Source organism: Diabrotica virgifera, chromosome 7, assembly GCF_917563875.1.
Source record: "Diabrotica virgifera virgifera chromosome 7, PGI_DIABVI_V3a".
Classification (NCBI taxonomy): Eukaryota; Metazoa; Arthropoda; class Insecta; order Coleoptera; family Chrysomelidae; genus Diabrotica; species Diabrotica virgifera.
In genome coordinates, this window is record NC_065449.1 from 127,236,927 (window position 1) to 127,262,172 (window position 25,246).

At 32.1% G+C, this 25,246-nt stretch overlaps 1 protein-coding gene across 3 annotated transcripts in view; it reads right to left on the bottom strand.

Moving 5' to 3' along the window:
- Positions 1 to 25,246, bottom strand: part of LOC126888112 (optineurin-like) — a 729,505-nt gene that overhangs the window by 411,382 nt on the left and 292,877 nt on the right. For all 3 annotated transcript variants that reach the window (XM_050656128.1, XM_050656129.1, XM_050656130.1), the window contains exon 3: positions 8,759 to 8,952. In XM_050656128.1, the coding sequence (XP_050512085.1) occupies positions 8,759 to 8,952 (194 nt within the window). The remainder of the gene's footprint in view (positions 1 to 8,758; positions 8,953 to 25,246) is intronic.

Consider the following 25,246-nt stretch of genomic DNA (forward strand, 5'->3'; position numbering starts at 1 on the left):
AAAGTAGAAAGTAAGTTTAAATTGGGAAATGATTATTTTTTCTTGAAATCCATTAAACATATTTAGAAAGATTAAAAGTTGGTATAGAGGAATACGGCGAATTAAAATTTGTGGTGGAATGCTGATTTTTGAATCTGGAAGGGATATTTAGAAAGTAGGGGAATGAATGAAGAGGATAGATCAGAATGTTTTGAGCGGTCGAGAGGTGAAGTCCAGTGGTAGACGGTAGTGTACGAAGAGTGAAAAAGCCGGTGTAGTTCCGTGAGTGAGGAGTACCCATCGGAACGAGAGGTAGGCCGAGTCGAGAGAAAAGAATCTCCTTGAGCAAAGAGTGTCCCGGTAGCTGATTGAAGTGGTTCGAAAAAGGTAGAACACGGCATCACGAGAAAAGCAGGAACGAGAGCTATACGAGGTAGTTTTCAAAGGAAAACATTACTGGAGGCCAGGACGAGTTTTTTATCGTAACCAAGGGTAGAAGGAAACGGGTCTTGTGTGAGGACATTCGCAGCTCATCAGATAAAGGTCAGTCTCATTTGTCAGGACATGAATGTATGGGTTTTTGTATTAAATACCACATTAAAAATTGAAGAACATAATCGCTAATATCAGAAGATTTTCATCAAACTTAAATCAATTTGTTGCTAATAAATCCTAATAGTTCATTATTAATAAAAGTTTTAAATTGGAAACCAAAAGGAAATAAGATTCCCATTTTTAAATGTTTGTGTTAAATAAATTTAAGATCTAACAGATATTAAGCAATGATTGCCATTTATATAAAATAAACAAAATTTTGATTTATAATTGTAATCCATATGTGTGTATTATTTTGTTTTTTCCTATCCCGATTAGGAACCACTGAGAAATACTTAGAAGTCACGAAAGTAAGTAAGTAATTTTATAATTCGCCCTGAGATTGAAAACATATTGATATGTGATCTGGTTGATTAATTAGATTATCATTAATGCATTAATTAAATTAAATTACATATAAGAATATCATCACATATGAATAAATAAGATCACAACAATATATATATACAAGTTTTTATTGAGGTTGCAGTCAGTGTAAGGGGCAGGATGAGAGAAACTCTTTGTTACAATCGAGCTTTCGCAAAATTTATTTGCTTCGTCAAGATTAGCTAAAATGAGTATATAATTATAAATACAATGAAATTAAAGATAAAAAAACATTGTATAAAAAAGCACAAAAACTTACAACATGAGGTTAGTTCATTAATTAAACATTTTCACAAAACATAATTATATGTTAAATTAATGAACTAACCTCACGTTGTAAGTTTTTGTGCTTTTTTATACAATTTTTTTTTATCTTTAATTTCATTGTATTTATAATTATATACTCATTTTAGCTAATCTTGACGAAGCAAATAAATTTTGCGAAAGCTCGATTGTAACAAAGAGTTTCTCTCATCCTGCCCCTTACACTGACTGCAACCTCAATAAAAACTTGTATCTACATATTGTCAGTCAATAATACCAAACTACTTTATATATATATATATATATATATATATATATAAGTAAACGTTCAATATTGGGTTTGCAGCAATAAAAAGTGAAATGTGTACTCTTGTAAATTTTTTATTCCAAGCTTTCGGACATGGTTATGTCCTTCATCAGGGAGCTACAAATGTGATGAATAGTTTGTTAACGTTGGTATAATTAATTAAAAAATTCGCTACTTACAAACTTATTGAGATTGTATCATCAATGATGTTATATTATAATGTTGATAAAATTTATCACAGTCTGTCATCTTTGTTAAGTCTAAAACTTACTCCTATATTTAAAATCAAAAATTGCTTTACATTCACAACACTTAATTATTATAAAACCATGCCATGACATTGTTATTCTTAATTTTATTATATCGCCATTAGTTTTTGTCACGACAATCAAGTAGTTTTTATTATTGGCTTTTCGGAACTCTCCGTGTGTAAATTTAAAAATATTCGAATTGACAGATGAAAACTCCACACCCACAATATCAAGCAACTGGCAGTACAGCAAATTATAGGCCTATCATTGGGTGTATTGTGGCAATATAAATTATTTTATATTTGTTAATATTAGAAAGGAGTGAAGCTTTAACCTGCCAATTCTTCAATACAAAGCTTTTCAAACTAACATAAAAAAATTTATTCAGGTCATAATTCTAACAACGTTACAATTGATTGAGTTTTTATTTTTTATGACCCCAGTATCTGTGTGTATAAAAAAATTACTAAATTTTTAAACAAACTTCAATGAAAAAAAAAATTATCTTTTGAAAAAATCCTTCAAAAACTTTCTTTCCCTTAAATGTCCATTGATAAATTATTGGTTTTGTTATTGTTGTATTTATCTAGTAGTAAGAATCTAGTAGTAAGTAGTTAGAATTATGACCTGAATAAATTTTTTTATGTTAGTTTGAAAAGCTTTGTATTGAAGAATTGGCAGGTTAAAGCTTCACTCCTTTCTAATATTAACAAATATAAAATAATTTATATTGCCACAATACACCCAATGATAGGCCTATAATTTGCTGTACTGCCAGTTGCTTGATATTGTGGGTGTGGAGTTTTCATCTGTCAATTCGAATATTTTTAAATTTACACACGGAGAGTTCCGAAAAGCCAATAATAAAAACTACTTGATTGTCGTGACAAAAACTAATGGCGATATAATAAAATTAAGAATAACAATGTCATGGCATGGTTTTATAATAATTAAGTGTTGTGAATGTAAAGCAATTTTTGATTTTAAATATAGGAGTAAGTTTTAGACTTAACAAAGATGACAGACTGTGATAAATTTTATCAACATTATAATATAACATCATTGATGATACAATCTCAATAAGTTTGTAAGTAGCGAATTTTTTAATTAATTATACCAACGTTAACAAACTATTCATCACATTTGTAGCTCCCTGATGAAGGACATAACCATGTCCGAAAGCTTGGAATAAAAAATTTACAAGAGTACACATTTCACTTTTTATTGCTGCAAACCCAATATTGAACGTTTACTTCCTTACGTTGTCAGCAAATACTTTTGGTTCATTATATATATATATATATATATATATATATATATATATATATATATATATATATATATATATATATATATATTGTACAAATATATATATATATATATATATATATATATATATATATATATATATATTGTACAAATATATATATATATATATATATATATATATATATATATATATATATGATATGGTTTATATTTAATGTTTATTAAGAACTTTTGATATACAATGTGTGTTTTTGATCGGGGGCCCGCATTCCAACTGGAACCAGGGCACGCGGACACAGCATAATAAACGAAACCAGCAAGGACACTCCCTGATGCCGCCTTTGAAGTTGAAAAGTACAGGGTCGCCGTTTTTCGCGTAGTACATCTCATTGGTGATGTGATGTGTTGGTTCATCAGTGTTGCCGATGTCACCAACTTTATTACCCGTAAGAGATTCTTTTTGAATAATTTCTGGAATTTATGCAAAAGATTAACAATACAATCGCCATTCATCGTCAATATTTTGTGTTATGTCCCAATTATTGACATAATTCCCACAGGCATACGTATAAAATTATGTTAAAAAATATGAATGTCATAAAAGTTGAGTAAATCTGATAATTATGTACAAATCGGCAACACTGTCGATTTTCTACATTGTCTGGTACTACGCACAAAATGGCCGACGATCTGCGCAGTAATAGTGCGCGAACTTTTCCCGCCTACTAGTGTGTCACTGCTGTTGCGTTTTCTATACTGTGACGCGGATCTATCAATACGCTACTACTAAAAGGTCTTTCACGTAAAGAATCTATTCGATTTTTTATTATCTTCAATTTTGGTAATCATAACTATTTTGTTAAAACTTACAGTTTCTGAATTATTAATGAAAAACCACTTTACATCATGCATTTGTTTCACGAAAAATTCAAATCCTTGATCTTTAATAACTCAAAAAGTATTGATTTATTTTAATAACTTGATATAACAAGTTTTGCTTAAAAGGACCAGGCAACACTCCTTATGGAAAAGTGGTTCCGGTCAAATTTGATGAAAGTTTGGTCAATGATACTTCTTGATGTGTAGATTAAGAAAGTCCATGGCACCTGGGTCTGAATAACTACTATTCTCGAGTTACAGCCTTCTGAAGTTATTGGATTCGAGTGGGTTTACGTTAAGTGCACTAATTTACGGTCAAGTGAACGAAAATATTTATTATTAGAAGAAGAGAAACTCATGTTCTTCATACATACGTGCGTGTTGTATATGAATTCGTGGTCAAAAATAGTTGGATCGTATTTTAGTCTTCAGAAAACCTCCGAAAAGTCTTCAGAAAACTAAAGAAGTGCGGTATAAAAGGTGCTGCTAGATCGATATAAGCATTATCATGTTTTCATGAATGCTTCTCAGTTATGGAATACCAGCAAAACTACAGTTCCGCCTTATCTTTAGAAAACTAAAGGGGTAATTCCACTCGTAACATGTTCCAGAATAATTAAAGAAAAAATTGTTGAAACATAAAAAAATACATTAGTTGACATGAAACTTGTGCCGCATATCAGATATAAGACAGGTAGAGACATGGACTTGATTTCAATACAAAAAAAAAACAAAGTAAATGGTAGTTTGTAAATGCTAAATATTAATTACAATTGCCTATAGAAAAATCGGGTTTAAATCATCTTCGACTATTCGTATGTTAACATTTTGATGATTTCGGTTAGATGCATCATACGTCGTGTTAACTAACGACCTATCAGGATACTTAACATTGGGTTGATGTCTTGCAAAGCCTAAAAACTATAACACACTGGTGATATGTGCACAAGTACCTACAGTTCTCGCACCAGATTGACAGGTACAGTAGTACCCGTTAATCGGTTCTTCTACAGGCTCATCTTCATCATTATCTTCATCAACCGTATAGGAAATGAATACTTGGTGTTTTGTAGCTTGCCGAAACCTAGAAAATATTCGAACTCTTATGAATCCCGGTTCATCCATATTCTCATCAATTTGAAACTCTTCGTTATTTTCTCTTATTATTTTATCTTGTATGTAAGATGGTGCCAGTTTAATTTGATATATTCCAATCGTAAGGTCTTTTAGGTAGTCTAAGTCGAAAACAGGAAAGTTAGCAAAATCATGATTATGAAGCCTTCTACATTGACCATTTCTTCTATATGATTATACCTAAGTATGAATATTATAGTTATTATAAAAATAACCCTACAAAATGATTCTCCATAATATTTTGTATTAAAAAGCTCATCATCATTGGCTGTAGAACCCCTGGTGGACCTCGGTCTGTTCGAGAATCAGCTTCCATTTCATTCTATCCTCCGCCTTGGTTTTCCAATTTCGTACTCTTAACACCCGTAACTCATCTTCTCTGGTCCTTAAATCGTACTCTAGGCCATGGGCGCCCATACCCATGGGCAGGGGGGGCCGTGGCTCCCCTGGCTTTTCGGGTGCTTTGAAGTATATATGGTTATTCAAAGTATACAAAATATAATGTGCAACATCTTCACGTTTGCCACCCCCCTAAAAATTTTTATATGGGCGCCCGTGCTCTGGGCTTACGTCTTTTCGTAACACTATCCGCTCTTTGGTTATAAATGTGTTTTGATGGCTCCATCTCGTTCATTTTCGTTAAATAAAGTTATTTCATTAATTCTGGAACATGTTACCGGTGGAATTGCCCCTATCCCCCCTAGATCCGCCACTGTTCAGTAGTTTTCTAAAGATAAAGCCAAATGCAGTTTTGCTGGTATTGCATAACTGAGAAGCATTCATGAAAACATGATAATGAAGACTTTTCGGAGGTTTTCTGAAGACTAAAATACGATCCAACTATTTTTGACCACAAATTCATATACAACACGCACGTATGTATGAAGAACATGAGTTTCTCTTCTTCTAATAATAAATATTTTCGTTCACTTGACCGTAAATTAGTGCACTTAACGTAAACCGAGCACCCGAATCCAATAACTTCAGAAGGCTGTAACTCGAGAATAGTAGTTATTCAGACCCAGGTGCCATAGACTTTTTTAATCTACACATCAAAAAGTATCATTGACCAAACTTTCATCAAATTTGACCGGGACCACTTTTCCAGAAGGAGTGTTGCCTGGTCCTTTGTCCCTCTATCGATTAGTGGGGTTGTTTTTAATAAAATAGTTTTCACCTTTAGTGCCTGCACTAATTTTGCCCTTTCATCCCTTATTGCAACTTCCTGTATTCAATGAGGTGTCTCTGGAGGAGTGTGAAAAACTCCATACTACTTATGATGATGATTTTTCGGCTCTAGCTCTCCGTCTACTATGTGGTATCACTAATTTACTATAATTACACTGGGGTGCAAAATTAACCGGACACCTTAAAAACGGGTCATTTTTGATGTCTCGAATTTCCTACACCTGTTGTCCGATTTAAGTGATTTTTTTAATAAGTTACAGCCTTATTCTTTAACAATATCGCTGTAATAATATTGTTGCTAAACAGGTAAATTTTCATTGCATACCGGGTGTACCAATGATACTGTGTTTTTTTCTCAAACTTCGCATCACCCTGTGGAATATTCTAGCATTTAAAAAATACACAAAATTAGGGAGGGGTATGGCTTAAAATACTATTTTTTTTTATTTTTTTTTAAATGAAATTGCCTACTTTCAAGAATACCCTCTGAAAATTTCAGATTGATCGGAGCAAAATTACCAAAGATACAGCGTTTTGAATATGAATGCGTGCTGGCGGCTTCGCGCCATCACGCGTGAGCGTAGTGAACAACGTTAAACAACTGTTCGCCTTTTCTTTTGTAGATTACTCCGCGATTCAAAAAACATATTCCAATGTGCATCACTTTACGATTTGGCAGACAAATAAGAAGATGAAGATGCAGTTGTCAAAACTTTAAACGCATTTTTCTCAAAACTGCTTTTGTAAATCCCCTCAAAACCCTTCTAACTATAGCCTCATGTTTTCTCAACATTCTGTTTTTTGATTTATTCGCTTAATCGTTGGACCATAAAAAAGTTAGATATTTTAACAATTAGCCATGTTTTTCATCAAAACAGGGTGTTTTTTAAATAAGTATGGCAAACTTCAAGGGGTAAATCTTACTTACTTACTTAGTCCTAAGCCTTTCTACCTTTAGGTGTAAGGCTGGTGGAGTTTAGTTTGGCATTGTAGTCTCCATGCTTTCCGATCTTGCGTTAGGTTTCTCGCACTTTCCAATGTCAAAATCCATTCTTCTCGACTTCTTTCCTCGACCCCTCGAACTGTCATTTACCCCCTTACCCCCCCCCCCCCCGAGGGGGGGGGAGCCCCTTACGTAGCAAGCGTACTATAACCATTTGGTAGAAGACACCCTATATGTTAGTAAGAGGTTCATATGCTTATTAAATTTTGTAACAGGTAACATTGTTGTTATCTTAGGTTGAACATAACTTTTGTATAACTTATGTCATTTTAGAGTCACATGATATGCACTTTGTGTAACTCAGAGATTGTCAAAGATCTAGTAGTTATTTTTAATAAATATTTATTTATTTTGTATATCAATTATTTTATTATTCCTTTATGTTCATTATTACAGATTTAATATATTTAATATTTGACAGCAGTGTAAGATACCTGGGAAAATGATCGAAGATCATTTTCATGGCGCCCATGATTAGTTAGTTTTATTTATTTTGTTCGTCTTTAGCAATTATTCATATTCATTCATTTTCAGTACATTATTCTTATTTTATTATTTCACCTTTTAGTCATCATTACTATCTATATAGAGCTACTGTTCTTCGACAGGCATGCAAACGAGCCGTATCCATCCTTGAGTGTCAAGTGGTTTTCTTGCATCTCTTGCTAGCCAACTCTATTCAGTTTGCCTCTGTCTCTTCCCACTTCTACTTCTATCCCTTCTAATCCCCCTTTCTTCAGTACTACTGCAAAGTAGTATTTTTTATATTTCTTACTTCGGCTTCTCAACGTAGAAGTCACTTCACCCTTTTTCTTTACACACCCCACTCTCTCTTCATTTTTATTCCTATAGTTGAGTTTTTTTTCCTTACTTCTGTTGGAGTATATCTTTCTCTTTACTTTCACTCCAACAGAAGTTTTTCTTATTTTTGTTACATTGGCTGACGATTTATTTATTGTTTTAAAACCGGATACGCAAATTCAATTTGGTAGGTTTTATGACGTAGTTATCGTACATTTTTTGACATACAAATAAGAATTTAATATTCACCATTGCCGTACATACGGGTAATATGACCCGTAAAAACATGGCTAGTTGTTAAAGTACCTAACTTTTTTATGGTCTCATGTAAGCGAATGAATCAAAAAACAAAAAGTTGAGAAAACATGAGGCTATAGTTGGATTTTAATTTAAGTATTCTATAAATGCTAGAATATTCCACAGGGTGATACGAACTTAAAGAAAAAACACAGTTTGATTGGTACAACCGGTAAACAATGAAAATTTAACTGTTTAGCAACAATACTATTACAGCGATATTGTTAAAGAATAAGACTATAATATATTAAAAAAATCACTTAAATTGGACAAGAGGTTTAGGAAATTCGAGACATCAAAAATGACCAATTTTAAGGTGTCCGGTTAATTTTGCACCCCAGTGTATTGTATGATATCATACTATTTTATATTTCAGTCCATTCATAATAAAAATGTATAATTTACCTTCAGACGTATATTTTCGTCTATGATATGAGCAATTTTTTTCTGAACTTCTTCGGATGACATGTCAGGTGTAAAAGAAGCAATACTTATAACACTAGATAATTCAACACCCCGGTTTATATTTGCCATCATAGGAAAATTTTCGGATGTATCCATTGTAGACGAACTTAGTTTAAAAACATCTTTATTGGATTCTGAAAATGAAAGATTTTTTATAAACATTATGATAAGACAACAAGGTGCCAATGATCTTTTGTATAAAAATTAATATGGCTGAATGCAATTCTAATACATCAACTAATAAATCCACGAGCGAAAATAATAATAATAAAAAAAATGCTGTTGTTAAAAAAGTCACTGCTGCATACACTATGCCAATATAGACCAGAGCGGATCTGTTTTGAGGTGGACGTGAGAGGTGACATTCGGATTAATGCAGATAAAGTTAGGTGACAACTTCAATAATTATAATTGACTTATGCTCCTTCTCAAATATGCCCGGAACATTAATAAAAAAATTTAAATATTTAAAAATTTCGAAAAATATCGATTTTTTTCTACTTTCATTGTTCATAACTTTAAAACGATTCATTTTGGAGCAAAGTCGTAGGGAAAGAAAATAAAGATAATTGAATTTTGTATAATATACGACCAGTTTAAAATGTCTTAAATTATTACCCTTTCTGCAAAATAGCAATAAATAGAAAATAAGGGGACAAAAAGACTGTTTTTCAACCATTTTGGTTGCACTTAGAACCTTCATAATTCGCATAGAAAATTCTTACAACATACTTAAAGCGTCCACCAAATTTCATTAAAATCGACATAATAGATTTTGCATAATAATTTTGCAATCTAAATTTTTTTAAAAAGGTTCAAATTTTTTTAAAACTTTCTGAACAAAAGTAGACCATTTAAAAGTTTGCTATTTTTTTACATATAAAGAGGTTCTCTACCTCTCTAATACACTTTACAGAATTAAAATCGGATTATTTAAGCTTCCTCAGCACTGTTTTAAAGTTATAAACAGTGTTCTGGCTTATAAACCAATAGAGTGAGGACGTTTGAGTTGGAATAAATTCATTTTCTTGAGAATGGGCGACTCTGGAGATAAATCCCGAAACAGATCCATTTTTATTTTTAAATTATAATTTTTTGGCATAAATATCATACTAGTGATGTCATCCATCTGGGTGTGATGACGTAATCTAAATATTGGAATTAATTTAATTCAAATTTTTTGAAGTGAAAACTTCTTTAGGGACGTTGTGCACTTTTTGGATAGGCGAAAAAGCATTGAATTCGCGACCGTAATTGCGACCGTCATCGCAGTTTTTGGATGGGGTAAAAGCGTTGAATTCGCGACCGTCATTACGACCCTCATTGCGACCGTCATCGCGACCGTCATCGCTTCGGCGAAATAAATATTGTACGTATATATTACAAATATGTATATATTATTGTGTTTTCAATTTATCAATCAAAGGCAAAATAAAAATTAAATTAAATTTTTTTTTAAATAACGCGGGCACATAAATTTGATACACCCTGTATATTGATCTGTAAATATTTATTAGAATTTAGTTTGGATGTAGTAGATTTCTCTTTTAATGAGCTTTCCGATGAACCATTAAAGACTTTTGTGAATAATTAAAGTGAAAAGGACGATGTATTTAGATTTAAAATGGAAATAGATTGTTTATTTCGGGAACTATAGAATCTACAGGTAGAGGTAATTATCAATTTCTAGAAGAGTGGTTTAAAAGAAAGTTTGGAATTTTAATATTTGTTTCAACCCGAGTAAATATTGTAGGGTTCCCCGAAAGTAATTAGGATGGTCGGAATAATTTTGAAAATGACTGTTTGTTTGTCGAATGGAAAAGATTGTTTCTGATTCTTGGCAAGTTGGAAGGGGAAAAGTGGTTTGAATGATTGAGAGAGTTTGAAAAAGAAGTCATTATGTTTTTGGCATCACTGAGGAGCAGTTCGACGTTTTCGTGGATAAGTAGTTAGCAAGTACCAGTGGCTGTTTGATAGTGGAGAATAGTGTTGAAAAGTGGAACGAGAGACAGATCAAATTGAGACGAAATATCTTTGATTCTGTATTATTGTAAGAAGGAGAGCAGAGAATTTTTGGAGTTTTGTTTGAATCGAGTACGTGTCAAAAGAGGCCCGGCCTGTTGGAGAATTGGTGCTGGTATGCTGATAGTTTTGAAGCTGGAGAACGGAGAGGGCTTTGATGAGTAGCCTTTAACATAGTCAACGAGGGAGAGCTGTTTTTGGGTCACGAGAAGACATCAGAGTGAGTGAAGAAAAAGGTCAGTCAACTTATGTGAAAGATATTTTTATGTTCGGAAACTAAAATTTTGAGTAAAAAGCATATGAATTAAAATTCCAATATTTCTAAAAATAAATAGGAAGTATAGCTAATCTTGCGAATACATAAATTTGTTTTGTTTAGTTTGTTTTACCAAAGTCATCGGGAACAAACCGATAAATTGTTTTTTTTTTAACTATAATAAATTTAAGTGGTAAAAATTTCATTCGGACATCTGTGTCCACAGGTTTTAGATTTGATAGATTTTAGAGTATTGATTTTGATAAATAAAAGACAATTCTCTATGTTTATTTTCATATTTTGCTTTATTTCTTTTCCCTATTTTATCCCGATTAGGATCAACTAAGAGATACTGAACCCACGAGAGAAGATAAGTATAACGTGAGATAATTTAGATTTTTTTAATAGTATAAAAAGGCACCCTGAGATTTTTTATTCATTTTTATGTATGATTTGCGACAATTAAATAATTAATCAAATAAATAATAATTAATATAAAATTAATAAGAAGCAGATCATAACAACAGGGCGAGCCAACGTAGGACATTAAAGTATCTCTGGTTGTGAATTTGAGGGGAATAGGAAACGGAAAAACAGGTGAAGGAAAATTTATTTGCCCGTCGGAAAAAGTTGATATATTTAAAATTTTTTGAAATATTTGTGACTTAATTTTTTTTATCTAGGTACAGTTTTTACATATTTATTTTATTTTTGATTGATTTGAATTTTGAAACATTTAAAAATTTGTGGGATAAATTGATTATATTTGGGGAGAGAAAAATTTTCGTCTCGACAGCATACAAGGTATTTTCGGATTTCATATTAGGCGGGGATAAATTTTAAATACATGTCGATAACAACCAGAAGCGAAAGCAAAGAAAACAAAAAACAAGAAGAACATTTGGAACAAGAAGAACATATAGAACAAGAAGACATTGTTGAAACAACAATCATGGCATCAGAACAACAGGAATTATCAGGAATAGATAAAGTAATACAACTGATGCAACTCCAGTTACAAAAATGGGACGAAATATTAAATAAAGGGGATAAAAATCAGGAAGAAACATCAAAGAAGATGGATAAAATGGATAAAATGCAAGAAAATCAGGAAGAAACAAAACGAGCGATGAAGGAAACACAACAAAAAATGGATAACAATCAACAGGAAACAAAACAAGCAAAAGAAAAAGAACAGGACATTATGGAAATGGACAAGGAACATGAGAAACGGAAAAAGGATAATTTTGACAAAAAACAAACGGTGGAAATGAATTTGGCAATGAAGCAAGGACCGAGAAGAAAGAGGAGAAAGCAACAGAAGATAAATAAAAACAATGAAGCCTGGGATTCCTCGAAAAAAGAGATGAGCCCAGAAGAAGAAAAAGAAGAAAAAAGAGTGACAAAGGAAATTGACGATTGGTATTCCTCGAAAAAAGAGATGAGTCCAGAAGAAGAAAAAGAAGAAAGAAGATTGATAAAAGAAAATGAAGATTGGGATTCCTCGAAAAAAGAGATGAGCCCAGAAGAAGAAAAGGAAGAAAGAAGATGGATAAAAGAAAATGAAGATTGGGATTCCTCGAAAAAAGAGATGAGCCCCAAAGAAGAAAAAGAAGAAAGAAGATTGTCAAAAGAAAATGAAGATTGGGATTCCTCGAAAAAAGAGATGAGCCCATTAGAAGAAAAAGAAGAAAGAGATCAGAATAGAAAAAGAAGGCGAAAGAGATACCTTTGAAACTGTGTTATTTGAAGAAGAAGTAAACAGGGGAGAAGCCAGAATTGAAAAAAGTGGTATTTGCACAGCAGTCGCGCTGAGATATTATTTTATTTACGAAAATGTAGGCGGAGGAGAACCTGAACTTCGTTTTGTGCAACATCCCTTAATCGAACTAGAAGTTGATATTCCAAAAGAGGACAAAGAGGAAGAACTAACTCCAGAAAACGTGGACTATGAAGACGATGTAGAATATTTGAGAAGTTTAGACCCTAAAGAATGGAAGTCACAAGACCATTACAAAGTCCTAGGTATTCCAAATATAAGATACAAAGCAACAGATGACATTATCAAAACTGCCTACAGGAAGAAAGTCTTAAAGCAACATCCTGACAAACGTAAAGCGCTAGGAGAAGAAATCAAAACAGATGATGACTATTTTACCTGTATAACAATGGTTTATGAAACTCTAGGAAATATAAGTAGGAGAAGAGCGTACGATTCTGTTGATCCACAATTCGACAATGATCTACCTTGTACTAGTGATATAAAAAAGGACTTTTATAAAGCGTTTACGTATTATTTTGACTTAAACTCCCGATGGTCTGAAAAAACACGGGTGCCCAAATTAGGAACTGAAAATTCGACAAAGGAAGAGGTGGAACACTTTTATTCGTTTTGGTATGATTTTAAATCATGGAGGGAATATTCCTATGAAGACGAAGAGGATAAAGATAAATGTCAAGATCGTGATGAGAGAAGGTATGTGGATAAGTTAAACAAAGCTGAGAGATTAAGAAAGAAAAAAGAAGAAATAAAATTGATATGTGGAGAAGAAAAGGAGAAGGAACTGCGTGTAATATTGAGGGAATGTGAAAATTTAATAAATGAAGAAAACAGAATAGCCAAAAAGTATGAAAATTCATTTGAGACTAAAGACTTAGGAAATTTTCGATCGAAAACTTACCCTATCCCATCTAAGTACAGACACTGGGAAAAAGAAAGCAATTGTTTTTCAGGTGGGACTCAATATTTTGACACAATAGAAAAGTGTTGTTGTCGAGAGAAAATCATTTTTTGTTGCACTTATTATTACTGATTTTATCTCAAAACAAGGCGGGGATGTTATTGTGTTTTCAATTTATCAATCAAAGGCAAAATAAAAATTAAATTAATTTTTTTTAAATAACTCGGGCACATAAATTTGTTACACCCTGTATATTGATCTGTAAATATTTATTAGAATTTAGTTTGGATGTAAGTAGATTTCTCTTTTAATGAGCTTTCCGATGAACCATTAAAGACTTTTGTGAATAAAGTGAAAAGGACGATGTATTTCGATTTACAATGGAAATAGATTGTTTATTTCGGGAACTATAGAATCTACAGGTAGAGGTAATTATCAATTTCTAGAAGAGTGGTTTAAAAGAAAGTTTGGAATTTTAATATTTGTTTCAACCCGAGTAAATATTGTAGGGTTCCCCGAAAGTAATTAGGATGGTCGGAATAATTTTGAAAATGACTGTTTGTTTGTCGAATGGAAAAGATTGTTTCTGATTCTTGGCAAGTTGGAAGGGGAAAAGTGGTTTGAATGATTGAGAGATTTTGAAAAAGAAGTCATTATGTTTTTGGCATCACTGAGGAGCAGTTCGACGTTTTCGTGGATAAGTAGTTAGCAAGTACCAGTGGCTGTTTGATAGTGGAGAATAGTGTTGAAAAGTGGAACGAGAGACAGATCAAATTGAGACGAAATACCTCTTTGATTCTGTATTATTGTGAGAAGGAGAGCAGAGAATTTTTGGAGTTTTGTTTGAATCGAGTACGTGTCAAAAGAGGCCCGGCTTGTTGGAGAATTGGTGCTGGCATGCTGATAGTTTTGAAGCTGGAGAACGGAGAGGGCTTTGATGAGTAGCCTTTAACATAGTCAACGAGGGAGAGCTGTTTTTGGGTCACGAGAAGACATCAGAGTGAATGAAGAAAAAGGTCAGTCAACTTATGTGAAAGATATTTTTATGTTCGGTAACTAAAATTTTGAGTAAAAAGCATATGAATTAAAATTCCAATATTTCTAAAAGTAAATAGGAAGTATAGCTAATCTTGCGAATACATAAATTTGTTTTGTTTAGTTTGTTTTACCAAAGTCATCGGGAACAAACCGATAAATTGTTTTTTTAACTATAATAAATTTAAGTGGTAAAAATTTCATTCGGACATCTGTGTCCACATGTTTTAGATTTGATAGATTTTAGAGTATTGATTTTGATAAATAAAAGACAATTCTGTATGTTTATTTTCATATTTTGCTTTATTTCTTTTCCCTATTTTATCCCGATTAGGATCAACTACGAGATACTGAACCCACGAGAGAAGATAAGTATAACGTGAGATAATTTAGATTTTTTTTAATAGTATAAAAAGGCACCCTGAGATTTTTTATTCATTTTTATGTATGATTTGCGACAATTAAATAATTAATCAAATAAATAATAATTAATATAAAATTAATAAGAAGCAGATCATAACAATATATATATATATATATATATATAACTTTTCATAATAGCAATTTTCAATATTGTGAAAAATAAAGCTACTTTACTCTTGAGTGAAATTAAAACTTTTTGACATACCTCGTACAACATTCATAAAATTTGATATTTGATGGATAAATCTTAGGTTTTGGACCATGCAGAGCTTTTTATGAAGAATAAGTTTTTTCGTAAAATTAATAATAAAAAAGTTTTCCATATGGATACAACTTACAGGGACATACTGAATATAATTTATCCGGCCCACGTTTTCAGTCCCGCTATATTATTCAGGCTACCTAAGACCCACTTAATCCAAATGATTTAGGTGTGTATATAAATAGGAAATAAGCAGTTCGAAAATATAACTTCTTAACCATGCTTAGAGGGGAAAACATTTCTTTTTACATAAAAAGTTGCATACCGAATAACAGTTTTTAAACCCAATTCATTTTACCACCTTCTCGAGCCCATATATACTACTTGATAATATCCGACCATCGTAACCAGACCCAGCGGTGTTGCCAGACAATCGGGATTCGTGGCGTTGGTCGAAAATGTTAAACCATATACCAATCCCTACGTGGTCACAATTATTGAATTTTTAGAAGTTAATAAATTTGTCTCCATAAAGTATCATGACCTTGGGATTCATTATTTACTATACTTAAATTATACAAAGTAAGCCAGTCGGGTTAGACGAATAAAAGGCCTATAATCTTGCATACCGAGCTGCCCCAAATTTTATTTTTCTAATCTTTAGGAAGGGTCAATAGTAGTGTAAATTTAAAATCTCGACTGAATTCCGCCGTTGAGTAGCCGCCATCTTGATTTTAAACGAGGACGGTTTTTGCTCAATATCTCCTCCATTTTCAACTTCTCGACAAAAAGTGTAAGAACTGAAATGGTTGAAATTTAGACTTTCTATAATTTCTTTTATTATATTTTTTTCGTGCGGTCGATATTTTCCTAGTTATGGGGGAAAATAATGAGAGTTAGAACATAATTATTAAATTACATATTTCGTTTATTAGATTTACGACAAAAATGTACCGATAAAAAATAAAGAGAATTAAATTTTATACAATTTTGATTTCTTTCACCTTTTTGCTAAAATCAATATTTAAGGTAGTACGTAGTCGGTAAAGGCGCGAGCGTAAGACCTGATTCATTTTATAGCAATGGTTTTTGTTCAGCATCTACGCCATTTTTAACTTTTCGATAACAACGGCCGGAACTAAAATTGTTCCACATATGATTTCCTACAATTTCTTATTAACAATTTTTTTGGTGTGGTTGATATTTTTGGAGTTAAGCGGGAAAATAGTAAAAAGGGGTGGGAGGCATAATTAACCCAAGTTTTATAATTTTATCATTTAGGGAAGGTCAATAGTAGTGTAAATTTAAAATTGCTACTGAATTTCGCCATTGCGTTAGCCGCCATATTTATTTTAAAGGAGAAGCGTTGTTGCTTAATATCTCCGCCATTTTCAACTTTTTGAAAAAATGGTAGGACTAGAATTTTTGGAAATGCAATCTCCTACAATTTCTTTTGCACATTTTTTTTATGCGATCACTATTTTTCGAGTTAAGGGGTAAAATAGTGAAAGCGGAGGGGAAGCATAATTATTGAATAATTGTCTCGTGTATCATTAATTTAAGGACATGATTGTACGTACACAAAAATAAAGAGAATTGTATTTTATACAGTTTTTGAAACTTCCATTAAGTTTTTTGTCACTAAATATATTTTTGTTCTAACATTTTTTTTTAATTTTGGACCCTGTTTGGGAAATTTCCCCACCCCTCTCCCTTCGTAGGTTTTCTGGTTCTCTCGAAAGATTGTAGTAACTCGCTATTTTAACAAATTCAGTCCAAACAATTTTTGTCGAAAAGTTGAAAATGGCGGAGATATGGAACAAAAACATTTGCTATAGAACCAATCAGGTCTTACGCTCGCGCCTTTACCGCATACGTACTACGTTAAATATTGATTTTATGAAAAAAATGGATCAAATTAAAATTGTATAAAATTTAATTCACTTTTATTTTCGTATAGGTACATGTTTGTCGTAAAACTAATAATAAACAAAATAATTCAATAATTATGCTCCAACTCACTATTTTCCCCCATAACTCGGAAAATATCGACCGCACGAAAAAAATTAAAATAAAATAAATTATCGAAAATTGAATTTTCAACAATTTTAGTACTTACACGTTTTGTCGAAAAGTCGAAAGTGGCGGAGATATCGTTTTAAATATTCTTTTAAAATCAAGATGGCTGCTAACGCTACAGCGGAATTCAGTCGAGATTTTAAATTTACACTACTATTAACCCTCCTTAAAGATTAGAAAAATTTAATTTGGGACAGCTTGGCATGCAAGGTCGACTGCTAACCCGACTGGGCCAAAGGTAGGTAGTCTTTTTACTATAAAAGCAAGGTTATGTAGGTCAAAATTTCTGACGTCAGAGCACTGACAAATCATTAGAATGTGTCTTTTCGTCATGGCCACGTTAATGCCATTACCTGTCAGATAATTTCTTTGTTTTTGTTTACTGTACAAATAATATCTCTAATTCTTTTTTCTTATTAATGATGTCAATCGGTTTTCATTTCTTGCCGAAATATATTAATAATACGCCGAAATATTTGTAATGTTAATTAAATCAACTTTAAAATTGACATTTCTTGAGCTGACCGAACTGACCGATCTTGCAAGAGTGTCAAAATGGTATTATAATAGGGCTTTTCATTCATAGTCATTTGTTTCGAGCTTCTGTCATATGTTGTATAATCCGGGTATATTAATATTATACACAGATTATATAACATATGACGGAAGCTTGAAACAAATGACAATCGATGAAAAGCCCTATAATAAAAACGTAATCGTACTGATGTAACAGTTCTGTGTTGCTACATTTTTACTTCATTTCGTACACAATTTGATCCAAAATATAGCTTTACACTGTAGGTACTGTTTTTATAAATACCTACATATTAAAATATACCTTAATTTAAAAACTATTGCAATTATTGTTGTGTACGTGTACCTATACTATTGTGTTTGTGTTCGTATTGAGAAACATTGTGCAACAGTGGCGTGCGGTGACTTTTTCTAAAGGGGAAGCGATTCAATAAGGATATAAAAATATTTTCTTAAGGGTCGAGGGTCGAGCCACTTCCCACCTGATAACACTCTGATGCGCTATAGGGGCTCTCTATCAGCAAAGTGCTTATGTGAGACGTCCTGGGTACAAGGAGTCACACAGTAAATCCTACCCTGATCAATGCGTGAGGCACTCTATTGCCGCTATTTCTAGTGACTATAGTGACCTATCATTGATCTGTATTGCTTGCTCGGGCCTTAAGTCCTCGCTACGGGCTTCGTTTCCTAAAGAAGAGATCTATTTAAATGTTTTTTTTAATTCCGAGGCATTTTCCACAACACACAACACACAACTTTCCACACAACAATATGACACTTATTTATACTTGAGCTCTATTCTCCTATCAACTTCTGATAATTGTTGAATTCGGTCTTTTTCAATGGACTTGTAAAGTCTGTCTTCGCTTGTTGAATTTCTTGTAAAACTTTTAATGCATTTTAATACTGAAAAACTTCGTTCAACTGATGCACTTGTGACTGGGATAGTTTGTAGTAATTCACACAACTTGGACACTTCACACAACTTGGACACTTCACACAGGGACTTTTTTAAACCAGTAGTTATAAGAAATAGCCAGATTTCTGAGTATATCTTTATCACTAATGTGAGTTGTTTCATAAACAACACTTAACTTATAATGCAAAGCTGGCATATCAAAATATTTTCATTATTTAATCGTAGTGAAATAAATTCCTCTGTGGGAAATTTTGATGAATTATAATTAGAAATATTAAATAAGAATATATTATATAATTCTACAAATTTTAATTCGTTAAAATTTTGAAAGCGAAAATTCATTTTTTGTAGAATGTTATCAAAAGGTCTCTCTGTTGTCGACATTATCAATCTTCATTCTTTTTCTTTCATGTTCAAACCCCATATTTTCAGTTTTATCCCAAATATTTTTAAACTGCTCTCGTTTTTTAATTATCGTATTAATAAAGTCATCAATTTGTATACAAAATGCAATGTCAATTGACTTCATCTGTAAAATGTCAAATAAAAGATCAGTAAAAGGAAAAATCTCTGCAAAAAATTTAAATCGAAATATTCTTTAAGCGAATGTATGTACCTAAGCACCCCTTAGAAGCAGTAACAGTCAGCGCATCCCACTCTTGGAAGGCGATCGAACGATCGCTTCTGCAGGGTACCAAAATTCGCGCGACTAGTGGGTGCCGTCATTGAACCCTGACCAATTTTGATACGGGACAACTGCATGACAAGCGGCGATTTTGAGATGCGCTTCTGTTAGGGGTGGACCGAGTAGTTGAATTGTGTGCATAGTGCATATTGAGTTCCTTCCTATGCGATTAATTTTTACTATTTTTCAATGCCTATTGCCTAGGCAATAATATGTAGATTACTGGGATTGGGGAAAATTTTTGATAATTAAATATTAGTTAATAATGTATTTTGTTATATCGAAGTATATAATAGGGAAGCGGCGCTTCCCCCGCTTCCATGGCCTCTGTTGTGCAAAATCAAAAATGCTTCTTTAATAGATTATTTTTAAACAAGAACGAAATAATGGGATTCCCTTTTACCATTAACTGCAGAGATGTAAGTTACAGAATTTAGATTTCTCAGATTAGCTTTATTAGAAATAAGTTTATGATTAGATTTAAAGATCTGAAAGTTTTCTTATGAATTTTAGCATTTCCAGTACTTAGTTTTAAAAATATTAAATAATCTATTTTAATGATTATACCTACACTGTGGTAATATTGTTGGTAAATAATATATTTCGGCAAGTAATGAAAAACAAATTGACATCATTAATTTGAATAAATAACCATAGATATAATTTTTATAGTAAAGAAAAAAATCTGACAAGTAATGACATAAACGTGGCCATGATGAAAAGTTACATTCTAATGTTTGACAGTGCTGTTAAGTCAGAAATTTTGACCTACGTAATCTTGCTTTTGTAGTAAAAAGACTATATATAAAATTTCGCTGATTTAAATTAACGAACTATCAAAAATAACAGTATTCAGTATATTATTTAAAAAATGAACAAGTTTCGTTCGTCGAAAGTAAATGCAATTCTTTATGCATTTATGATATCCACAAATGTGGCCTGCTTAATCGCAAAATAGATTATGTTACCCTTTATGTAAGCTCTCTTTTACAAATAAATTTAAACTCATATACGTTTGAAGTCTAATTTTTACTTTTATTTTTTTAGTTAACAACAATTTTAGTTTTTTTTATTAAACGACAATATTGCATGCTTGTGAATGTGTTTTGAGTATCTCAAAGAAAAATCTGTAAAAATTACTTTTACAATATTTCATGTTTTTTCAATTTTCTGAAATAAAATATCGCATTTTGGATCAACAAAACTTTGTTTTCTTTTTGGGGAATAATTCAACACAAATATATCATTGTTACCAGCGCGAAATAATAAAAAAAAAACGGTAGTTAGTAGGCAGTTTTAGCATATCGGGTCTGTATCAGAACTGAAGATATATACCCAATCAACGTATATTTAAAAGCCTCATAATCCTTAACCTTGTTATAATTTTGAATCAAATAAGTTTTAGGTCGTTTTAGTGTATCGGGACTGTATGAGCCCTGTGAATATAATATATTCTTGGTTTATTTATACACCATACGGTGTTGCCAGATGTAGGGCTTCTAGACGTATGTTAACTATGCGAAATATATACAGCTAGTTGAGCGCGATCGAAGCGCTCTCGAATCTGCCGAACGGTGAACTAAATCTGTATATAATGAAGTATTACCGATTTTTCAAGCCCAGCTAAAAATACACCCCTAGAATCCAGTACTATAAGTAAACGTTGTCAGACCCGAAGCCGGGTCTGACAACGTCACTTTTGGACTGAATAGGCGGTGAAGTATGACGTTTTGGGACTGTATAAGCGGTCAAACAAATATATATATATATATATATATATATATATATATATTTGTTTATATGACTTATATTTATTAATATGACTTATATTTTATTTACTTACTAGTCATGAGATATATTACCACATACCTGATATTTCCTACAGATTTATTTATTGTTTTTGGTCGAAATAATCACTTTGAATATATATATATATATATATATATATATATATATATATATATATATATATATATATATATATATAAACATGAGATGTAGATCCTTGAAACACACTCAGTGATCAAAAGATCCAAGGTTAATGGTTTGACGACCACTCGTACGAAATCAAACAGATGAAATAGAGAATGTGGAAAAATCCCCTTACGAAATGGTGGATGTGTGAATTGTTCGTAAGGGGATTTTTCCACATTCTCTATTTCATCTGTTTTATATATATATATATATATATATATATATATATATATATAAAGCAGTTAGGTAATATTGACTGACACTATGTAAAATCTTGTTAATTTTGAGGTTGCAGTCATAAATTTCAGGGGGCAGGATAAGTAAAACTCTTAGTTATTATCAAGCTTTCGCAATTATTATATATATATATATATATATATATATATATATTTGTTTTTATACATTGTTTTTTATTCGTTAATTTCTTTCCCATCCTTTTGAATTAATAGAGTAGTCAAACGACATCTTTTTTGAGTGATTTAGTTTTGACATATTTCAAAATTATTACGTTTACTTTTATATTTTTTAAGAATTTCTTCATGTTTTTAAGTTGTACAATGATTTTGTAACCACGAGCAGTAAGTTCTTTTTTTTTAATGTTATCTAAATTTATATATCTTCATTTTTAGATTGTCTTGAAAAAGAAAATAAATTTTTCGAAAGCTCGACAACAGTTCAAAGTGTTTTACTAATTAGCCCGCCAAATATTGACTGAATTCCCCAAAAATTAACAAATTTATATAATTTAACAGTCACAACATATTAATAATCATATATATATATATATATATATATATATATATATATATATATATATATATATATATATATATATATACGTCTTCATATCAAGGCGAGATCCGACTAAATCGAGGACAACCCGAGATCTACCATTAGGAAATTAATTATTGGAGTATATTGTTCATAACTATCTTTATAATTAACATATTAATCATGGCACACTTAAAGGGGAAAAGATTTTTGTACTTAAGTTTTTCTGATAAATTTACAGCGAAACGAGATCCGTAGCTGAAAAGTAAAGGGGAGGACTTATATACGAAATTTTAGATATTTACCGTTCAACGCGAGATCACACACCAGTGGCGGATCCAGAGGGGGGGCGCGGGGGGCGCGCGCCCCCCCCCTCAGTTAAAGAAAGTTATGATTAATTATTTATATGGGAAATAAGCCACAATTAAAATGAAAAAAATAATTTTATTAACGTTTCGACGCCCAAATCGGGTGCCGTTGTCAAAATACAAAATATTACTAAAATAAACTAAAGTGTTGTTGCTAAGCAAAAAAAATTCTTCTAATAATTTATTTAATCTCACTCATTTATATTGGCAATTCAGACATATATTATACATTTTAAACTAGAAGACTTTAAAATGATATTGCCAATATTTATGAGTTGCGTTCCTGGGACGACTTACTGAAAGATAGTTCATTCGATTACATGAAATTAACACCAACTCAAGAATATCCGTCATAAAAAATTATAGCATGTGATATGTCTTTAAAAAGACAACCAAATGCAACGACAGTAAAATTCTCGCGTTAGAGACTTCATAGTAAATCACAAGGGAAAACCAGGAAAAACCCTGTGATACTATCCCGACATCGTAAGTATTTGGTCTTACATTAATTTACTCTCAAAAAATAATACCAAATTCTGACTTGTATTATTTTTATATATTATACAAGTCAGAATTTGGTATTATTTTTTGAGAGTAAATTAATGTAAGACCAAATACTTACGATGTCGGGATAGTATCACAGGGTTTTTCCTGGTTTTCCCTTGTGATTTACTATGAAGTCTCTAACGCGAGAATTTTACTGTCGTTGCATTTGGTTGTCTTTTTAAAGACATATCACATGCTATAATTTTTTATGACGGATATTCTTGAGTTGGTGTTAATTTCATGTAATCGAATGAACTATCTTTCAGTAAGTCGTCCCAGGAACGCAACTCATAAATATTGGCAATATCATTTTAAAGTCTTCTACTTTAAAATGTATAATATATGTCTGAATTGCCAATATAAATGAGTGAGATTAAATAAATTATTAGAAGAATTTTTTTTGCTTAGCAACAACACTTTAGTTTATTTTAGTAATATTTTGTATTTTGACAACGGCACCCGATTTGGGCGTCGAAACGTTAATAAAATTATTTTTTTCATTTTAATTGTGGCTTATTTCCCATATAAATAATTAATCATAAAAATGCCACAAGGAAATAGCTTCAGAACAACATAAAGAAAGTTATAGCCTATACCATATTTTTAAGTTTAAACGAAAAATTTGATTTGGAAAAGTCGTTAACAACACAAGTTTAATAATGTTTTGATAGTATGATGATTTTAAAAACCACCAATGATGTATATTTCTCGCGGTAAGAGGTAACGGATAGTCATGTGATGAGCGATGCAGCGGTGTAAACGGGAGTTAACCAGCCGTCTGGACGCTGACGGTGACGGACTGGCGGGTAGAGATGGAAAATACCGCTACTTTCTGGTATTAGGTGACGGCGTTCCGTGACTCAGCTGTAATAGGTGACGGTATTATATTATTTTTGTCACCTATTACCTGACAGCAGGAGACTGCTATCCCCTCCCCAGCCCTTCGGTATTATGGGTCCTGTCTGAGTATTTCAGCATTATTTATACAAATACTAAAATAATAATAAATACATTTGATATTTTATCATTAATAAAAATGTAATTTTCAATCTGCTTTCAATCAGCTTTTAATAGGTAAACTAATTTAATACCTTATTCTAACCATAAATTGTGGCCGGTAAAATTGATATTTTATAATCAATATAGTTTTATTTTTCAGTAAAAAGTATCCTTTTATAGTCTCTATACTCTTAAAAATAGTCAGGTAGTTTTAGCGTGATTGGCCGTAAAGACAGACAGGAAGAAACCACTTCATCTTAATAATAGTATAGATCAATATTACAACTACTATGACAAATACCCATGAATACGGTGACAGAAAAGGGTGACAGCGAGACAGCGTCCTAATACCTCACCGCGATATTCGACGACGGCAGACGGAGACGGTTACAGAAATATTAGGGATATTGCCGTAACGTATTACCTTTGTCACGAATACCTGGTGGTAATAGGGTGACTTATCCTAATACGATATATAACGCCCATCTCTACTGGCGGGACGATCGCAGCGCGGCTGCGGTGCTGGTGCCTGCGGGGCGCTTGAGTACTAAGCTGGAAGCAGAGAGTAGCCTAGAAGCTGTCTGCTAGTTTATTAGTAGTTCCTAGTGTTCCTAGTGTTTGTGTCCGGTCCGTCATGAGCACAGTAGCTAATGCGTGATCGCAGCTTGTATCATACCAAAGTGTTTCAGCTAATTGCATATTTGCGATATTTTTGTCAAGTGTGAGTTGTTTGTGATATTTGGTATACCGTTGGTGTTGGAAAATGGATCGTTTCTTAGTTAAAAAGAGAAGAATAAGTTATCAAGAGGAACAAGATGTTGAGGAACAGTCTGGTTTGTCTCCGTCTCATAACCTAATGCCAGTTGATGAACCTGCAGAGGATCAACAATCGACCTTGACATCGGTTGATAATGTAAATAGTTCTTCTCACGAC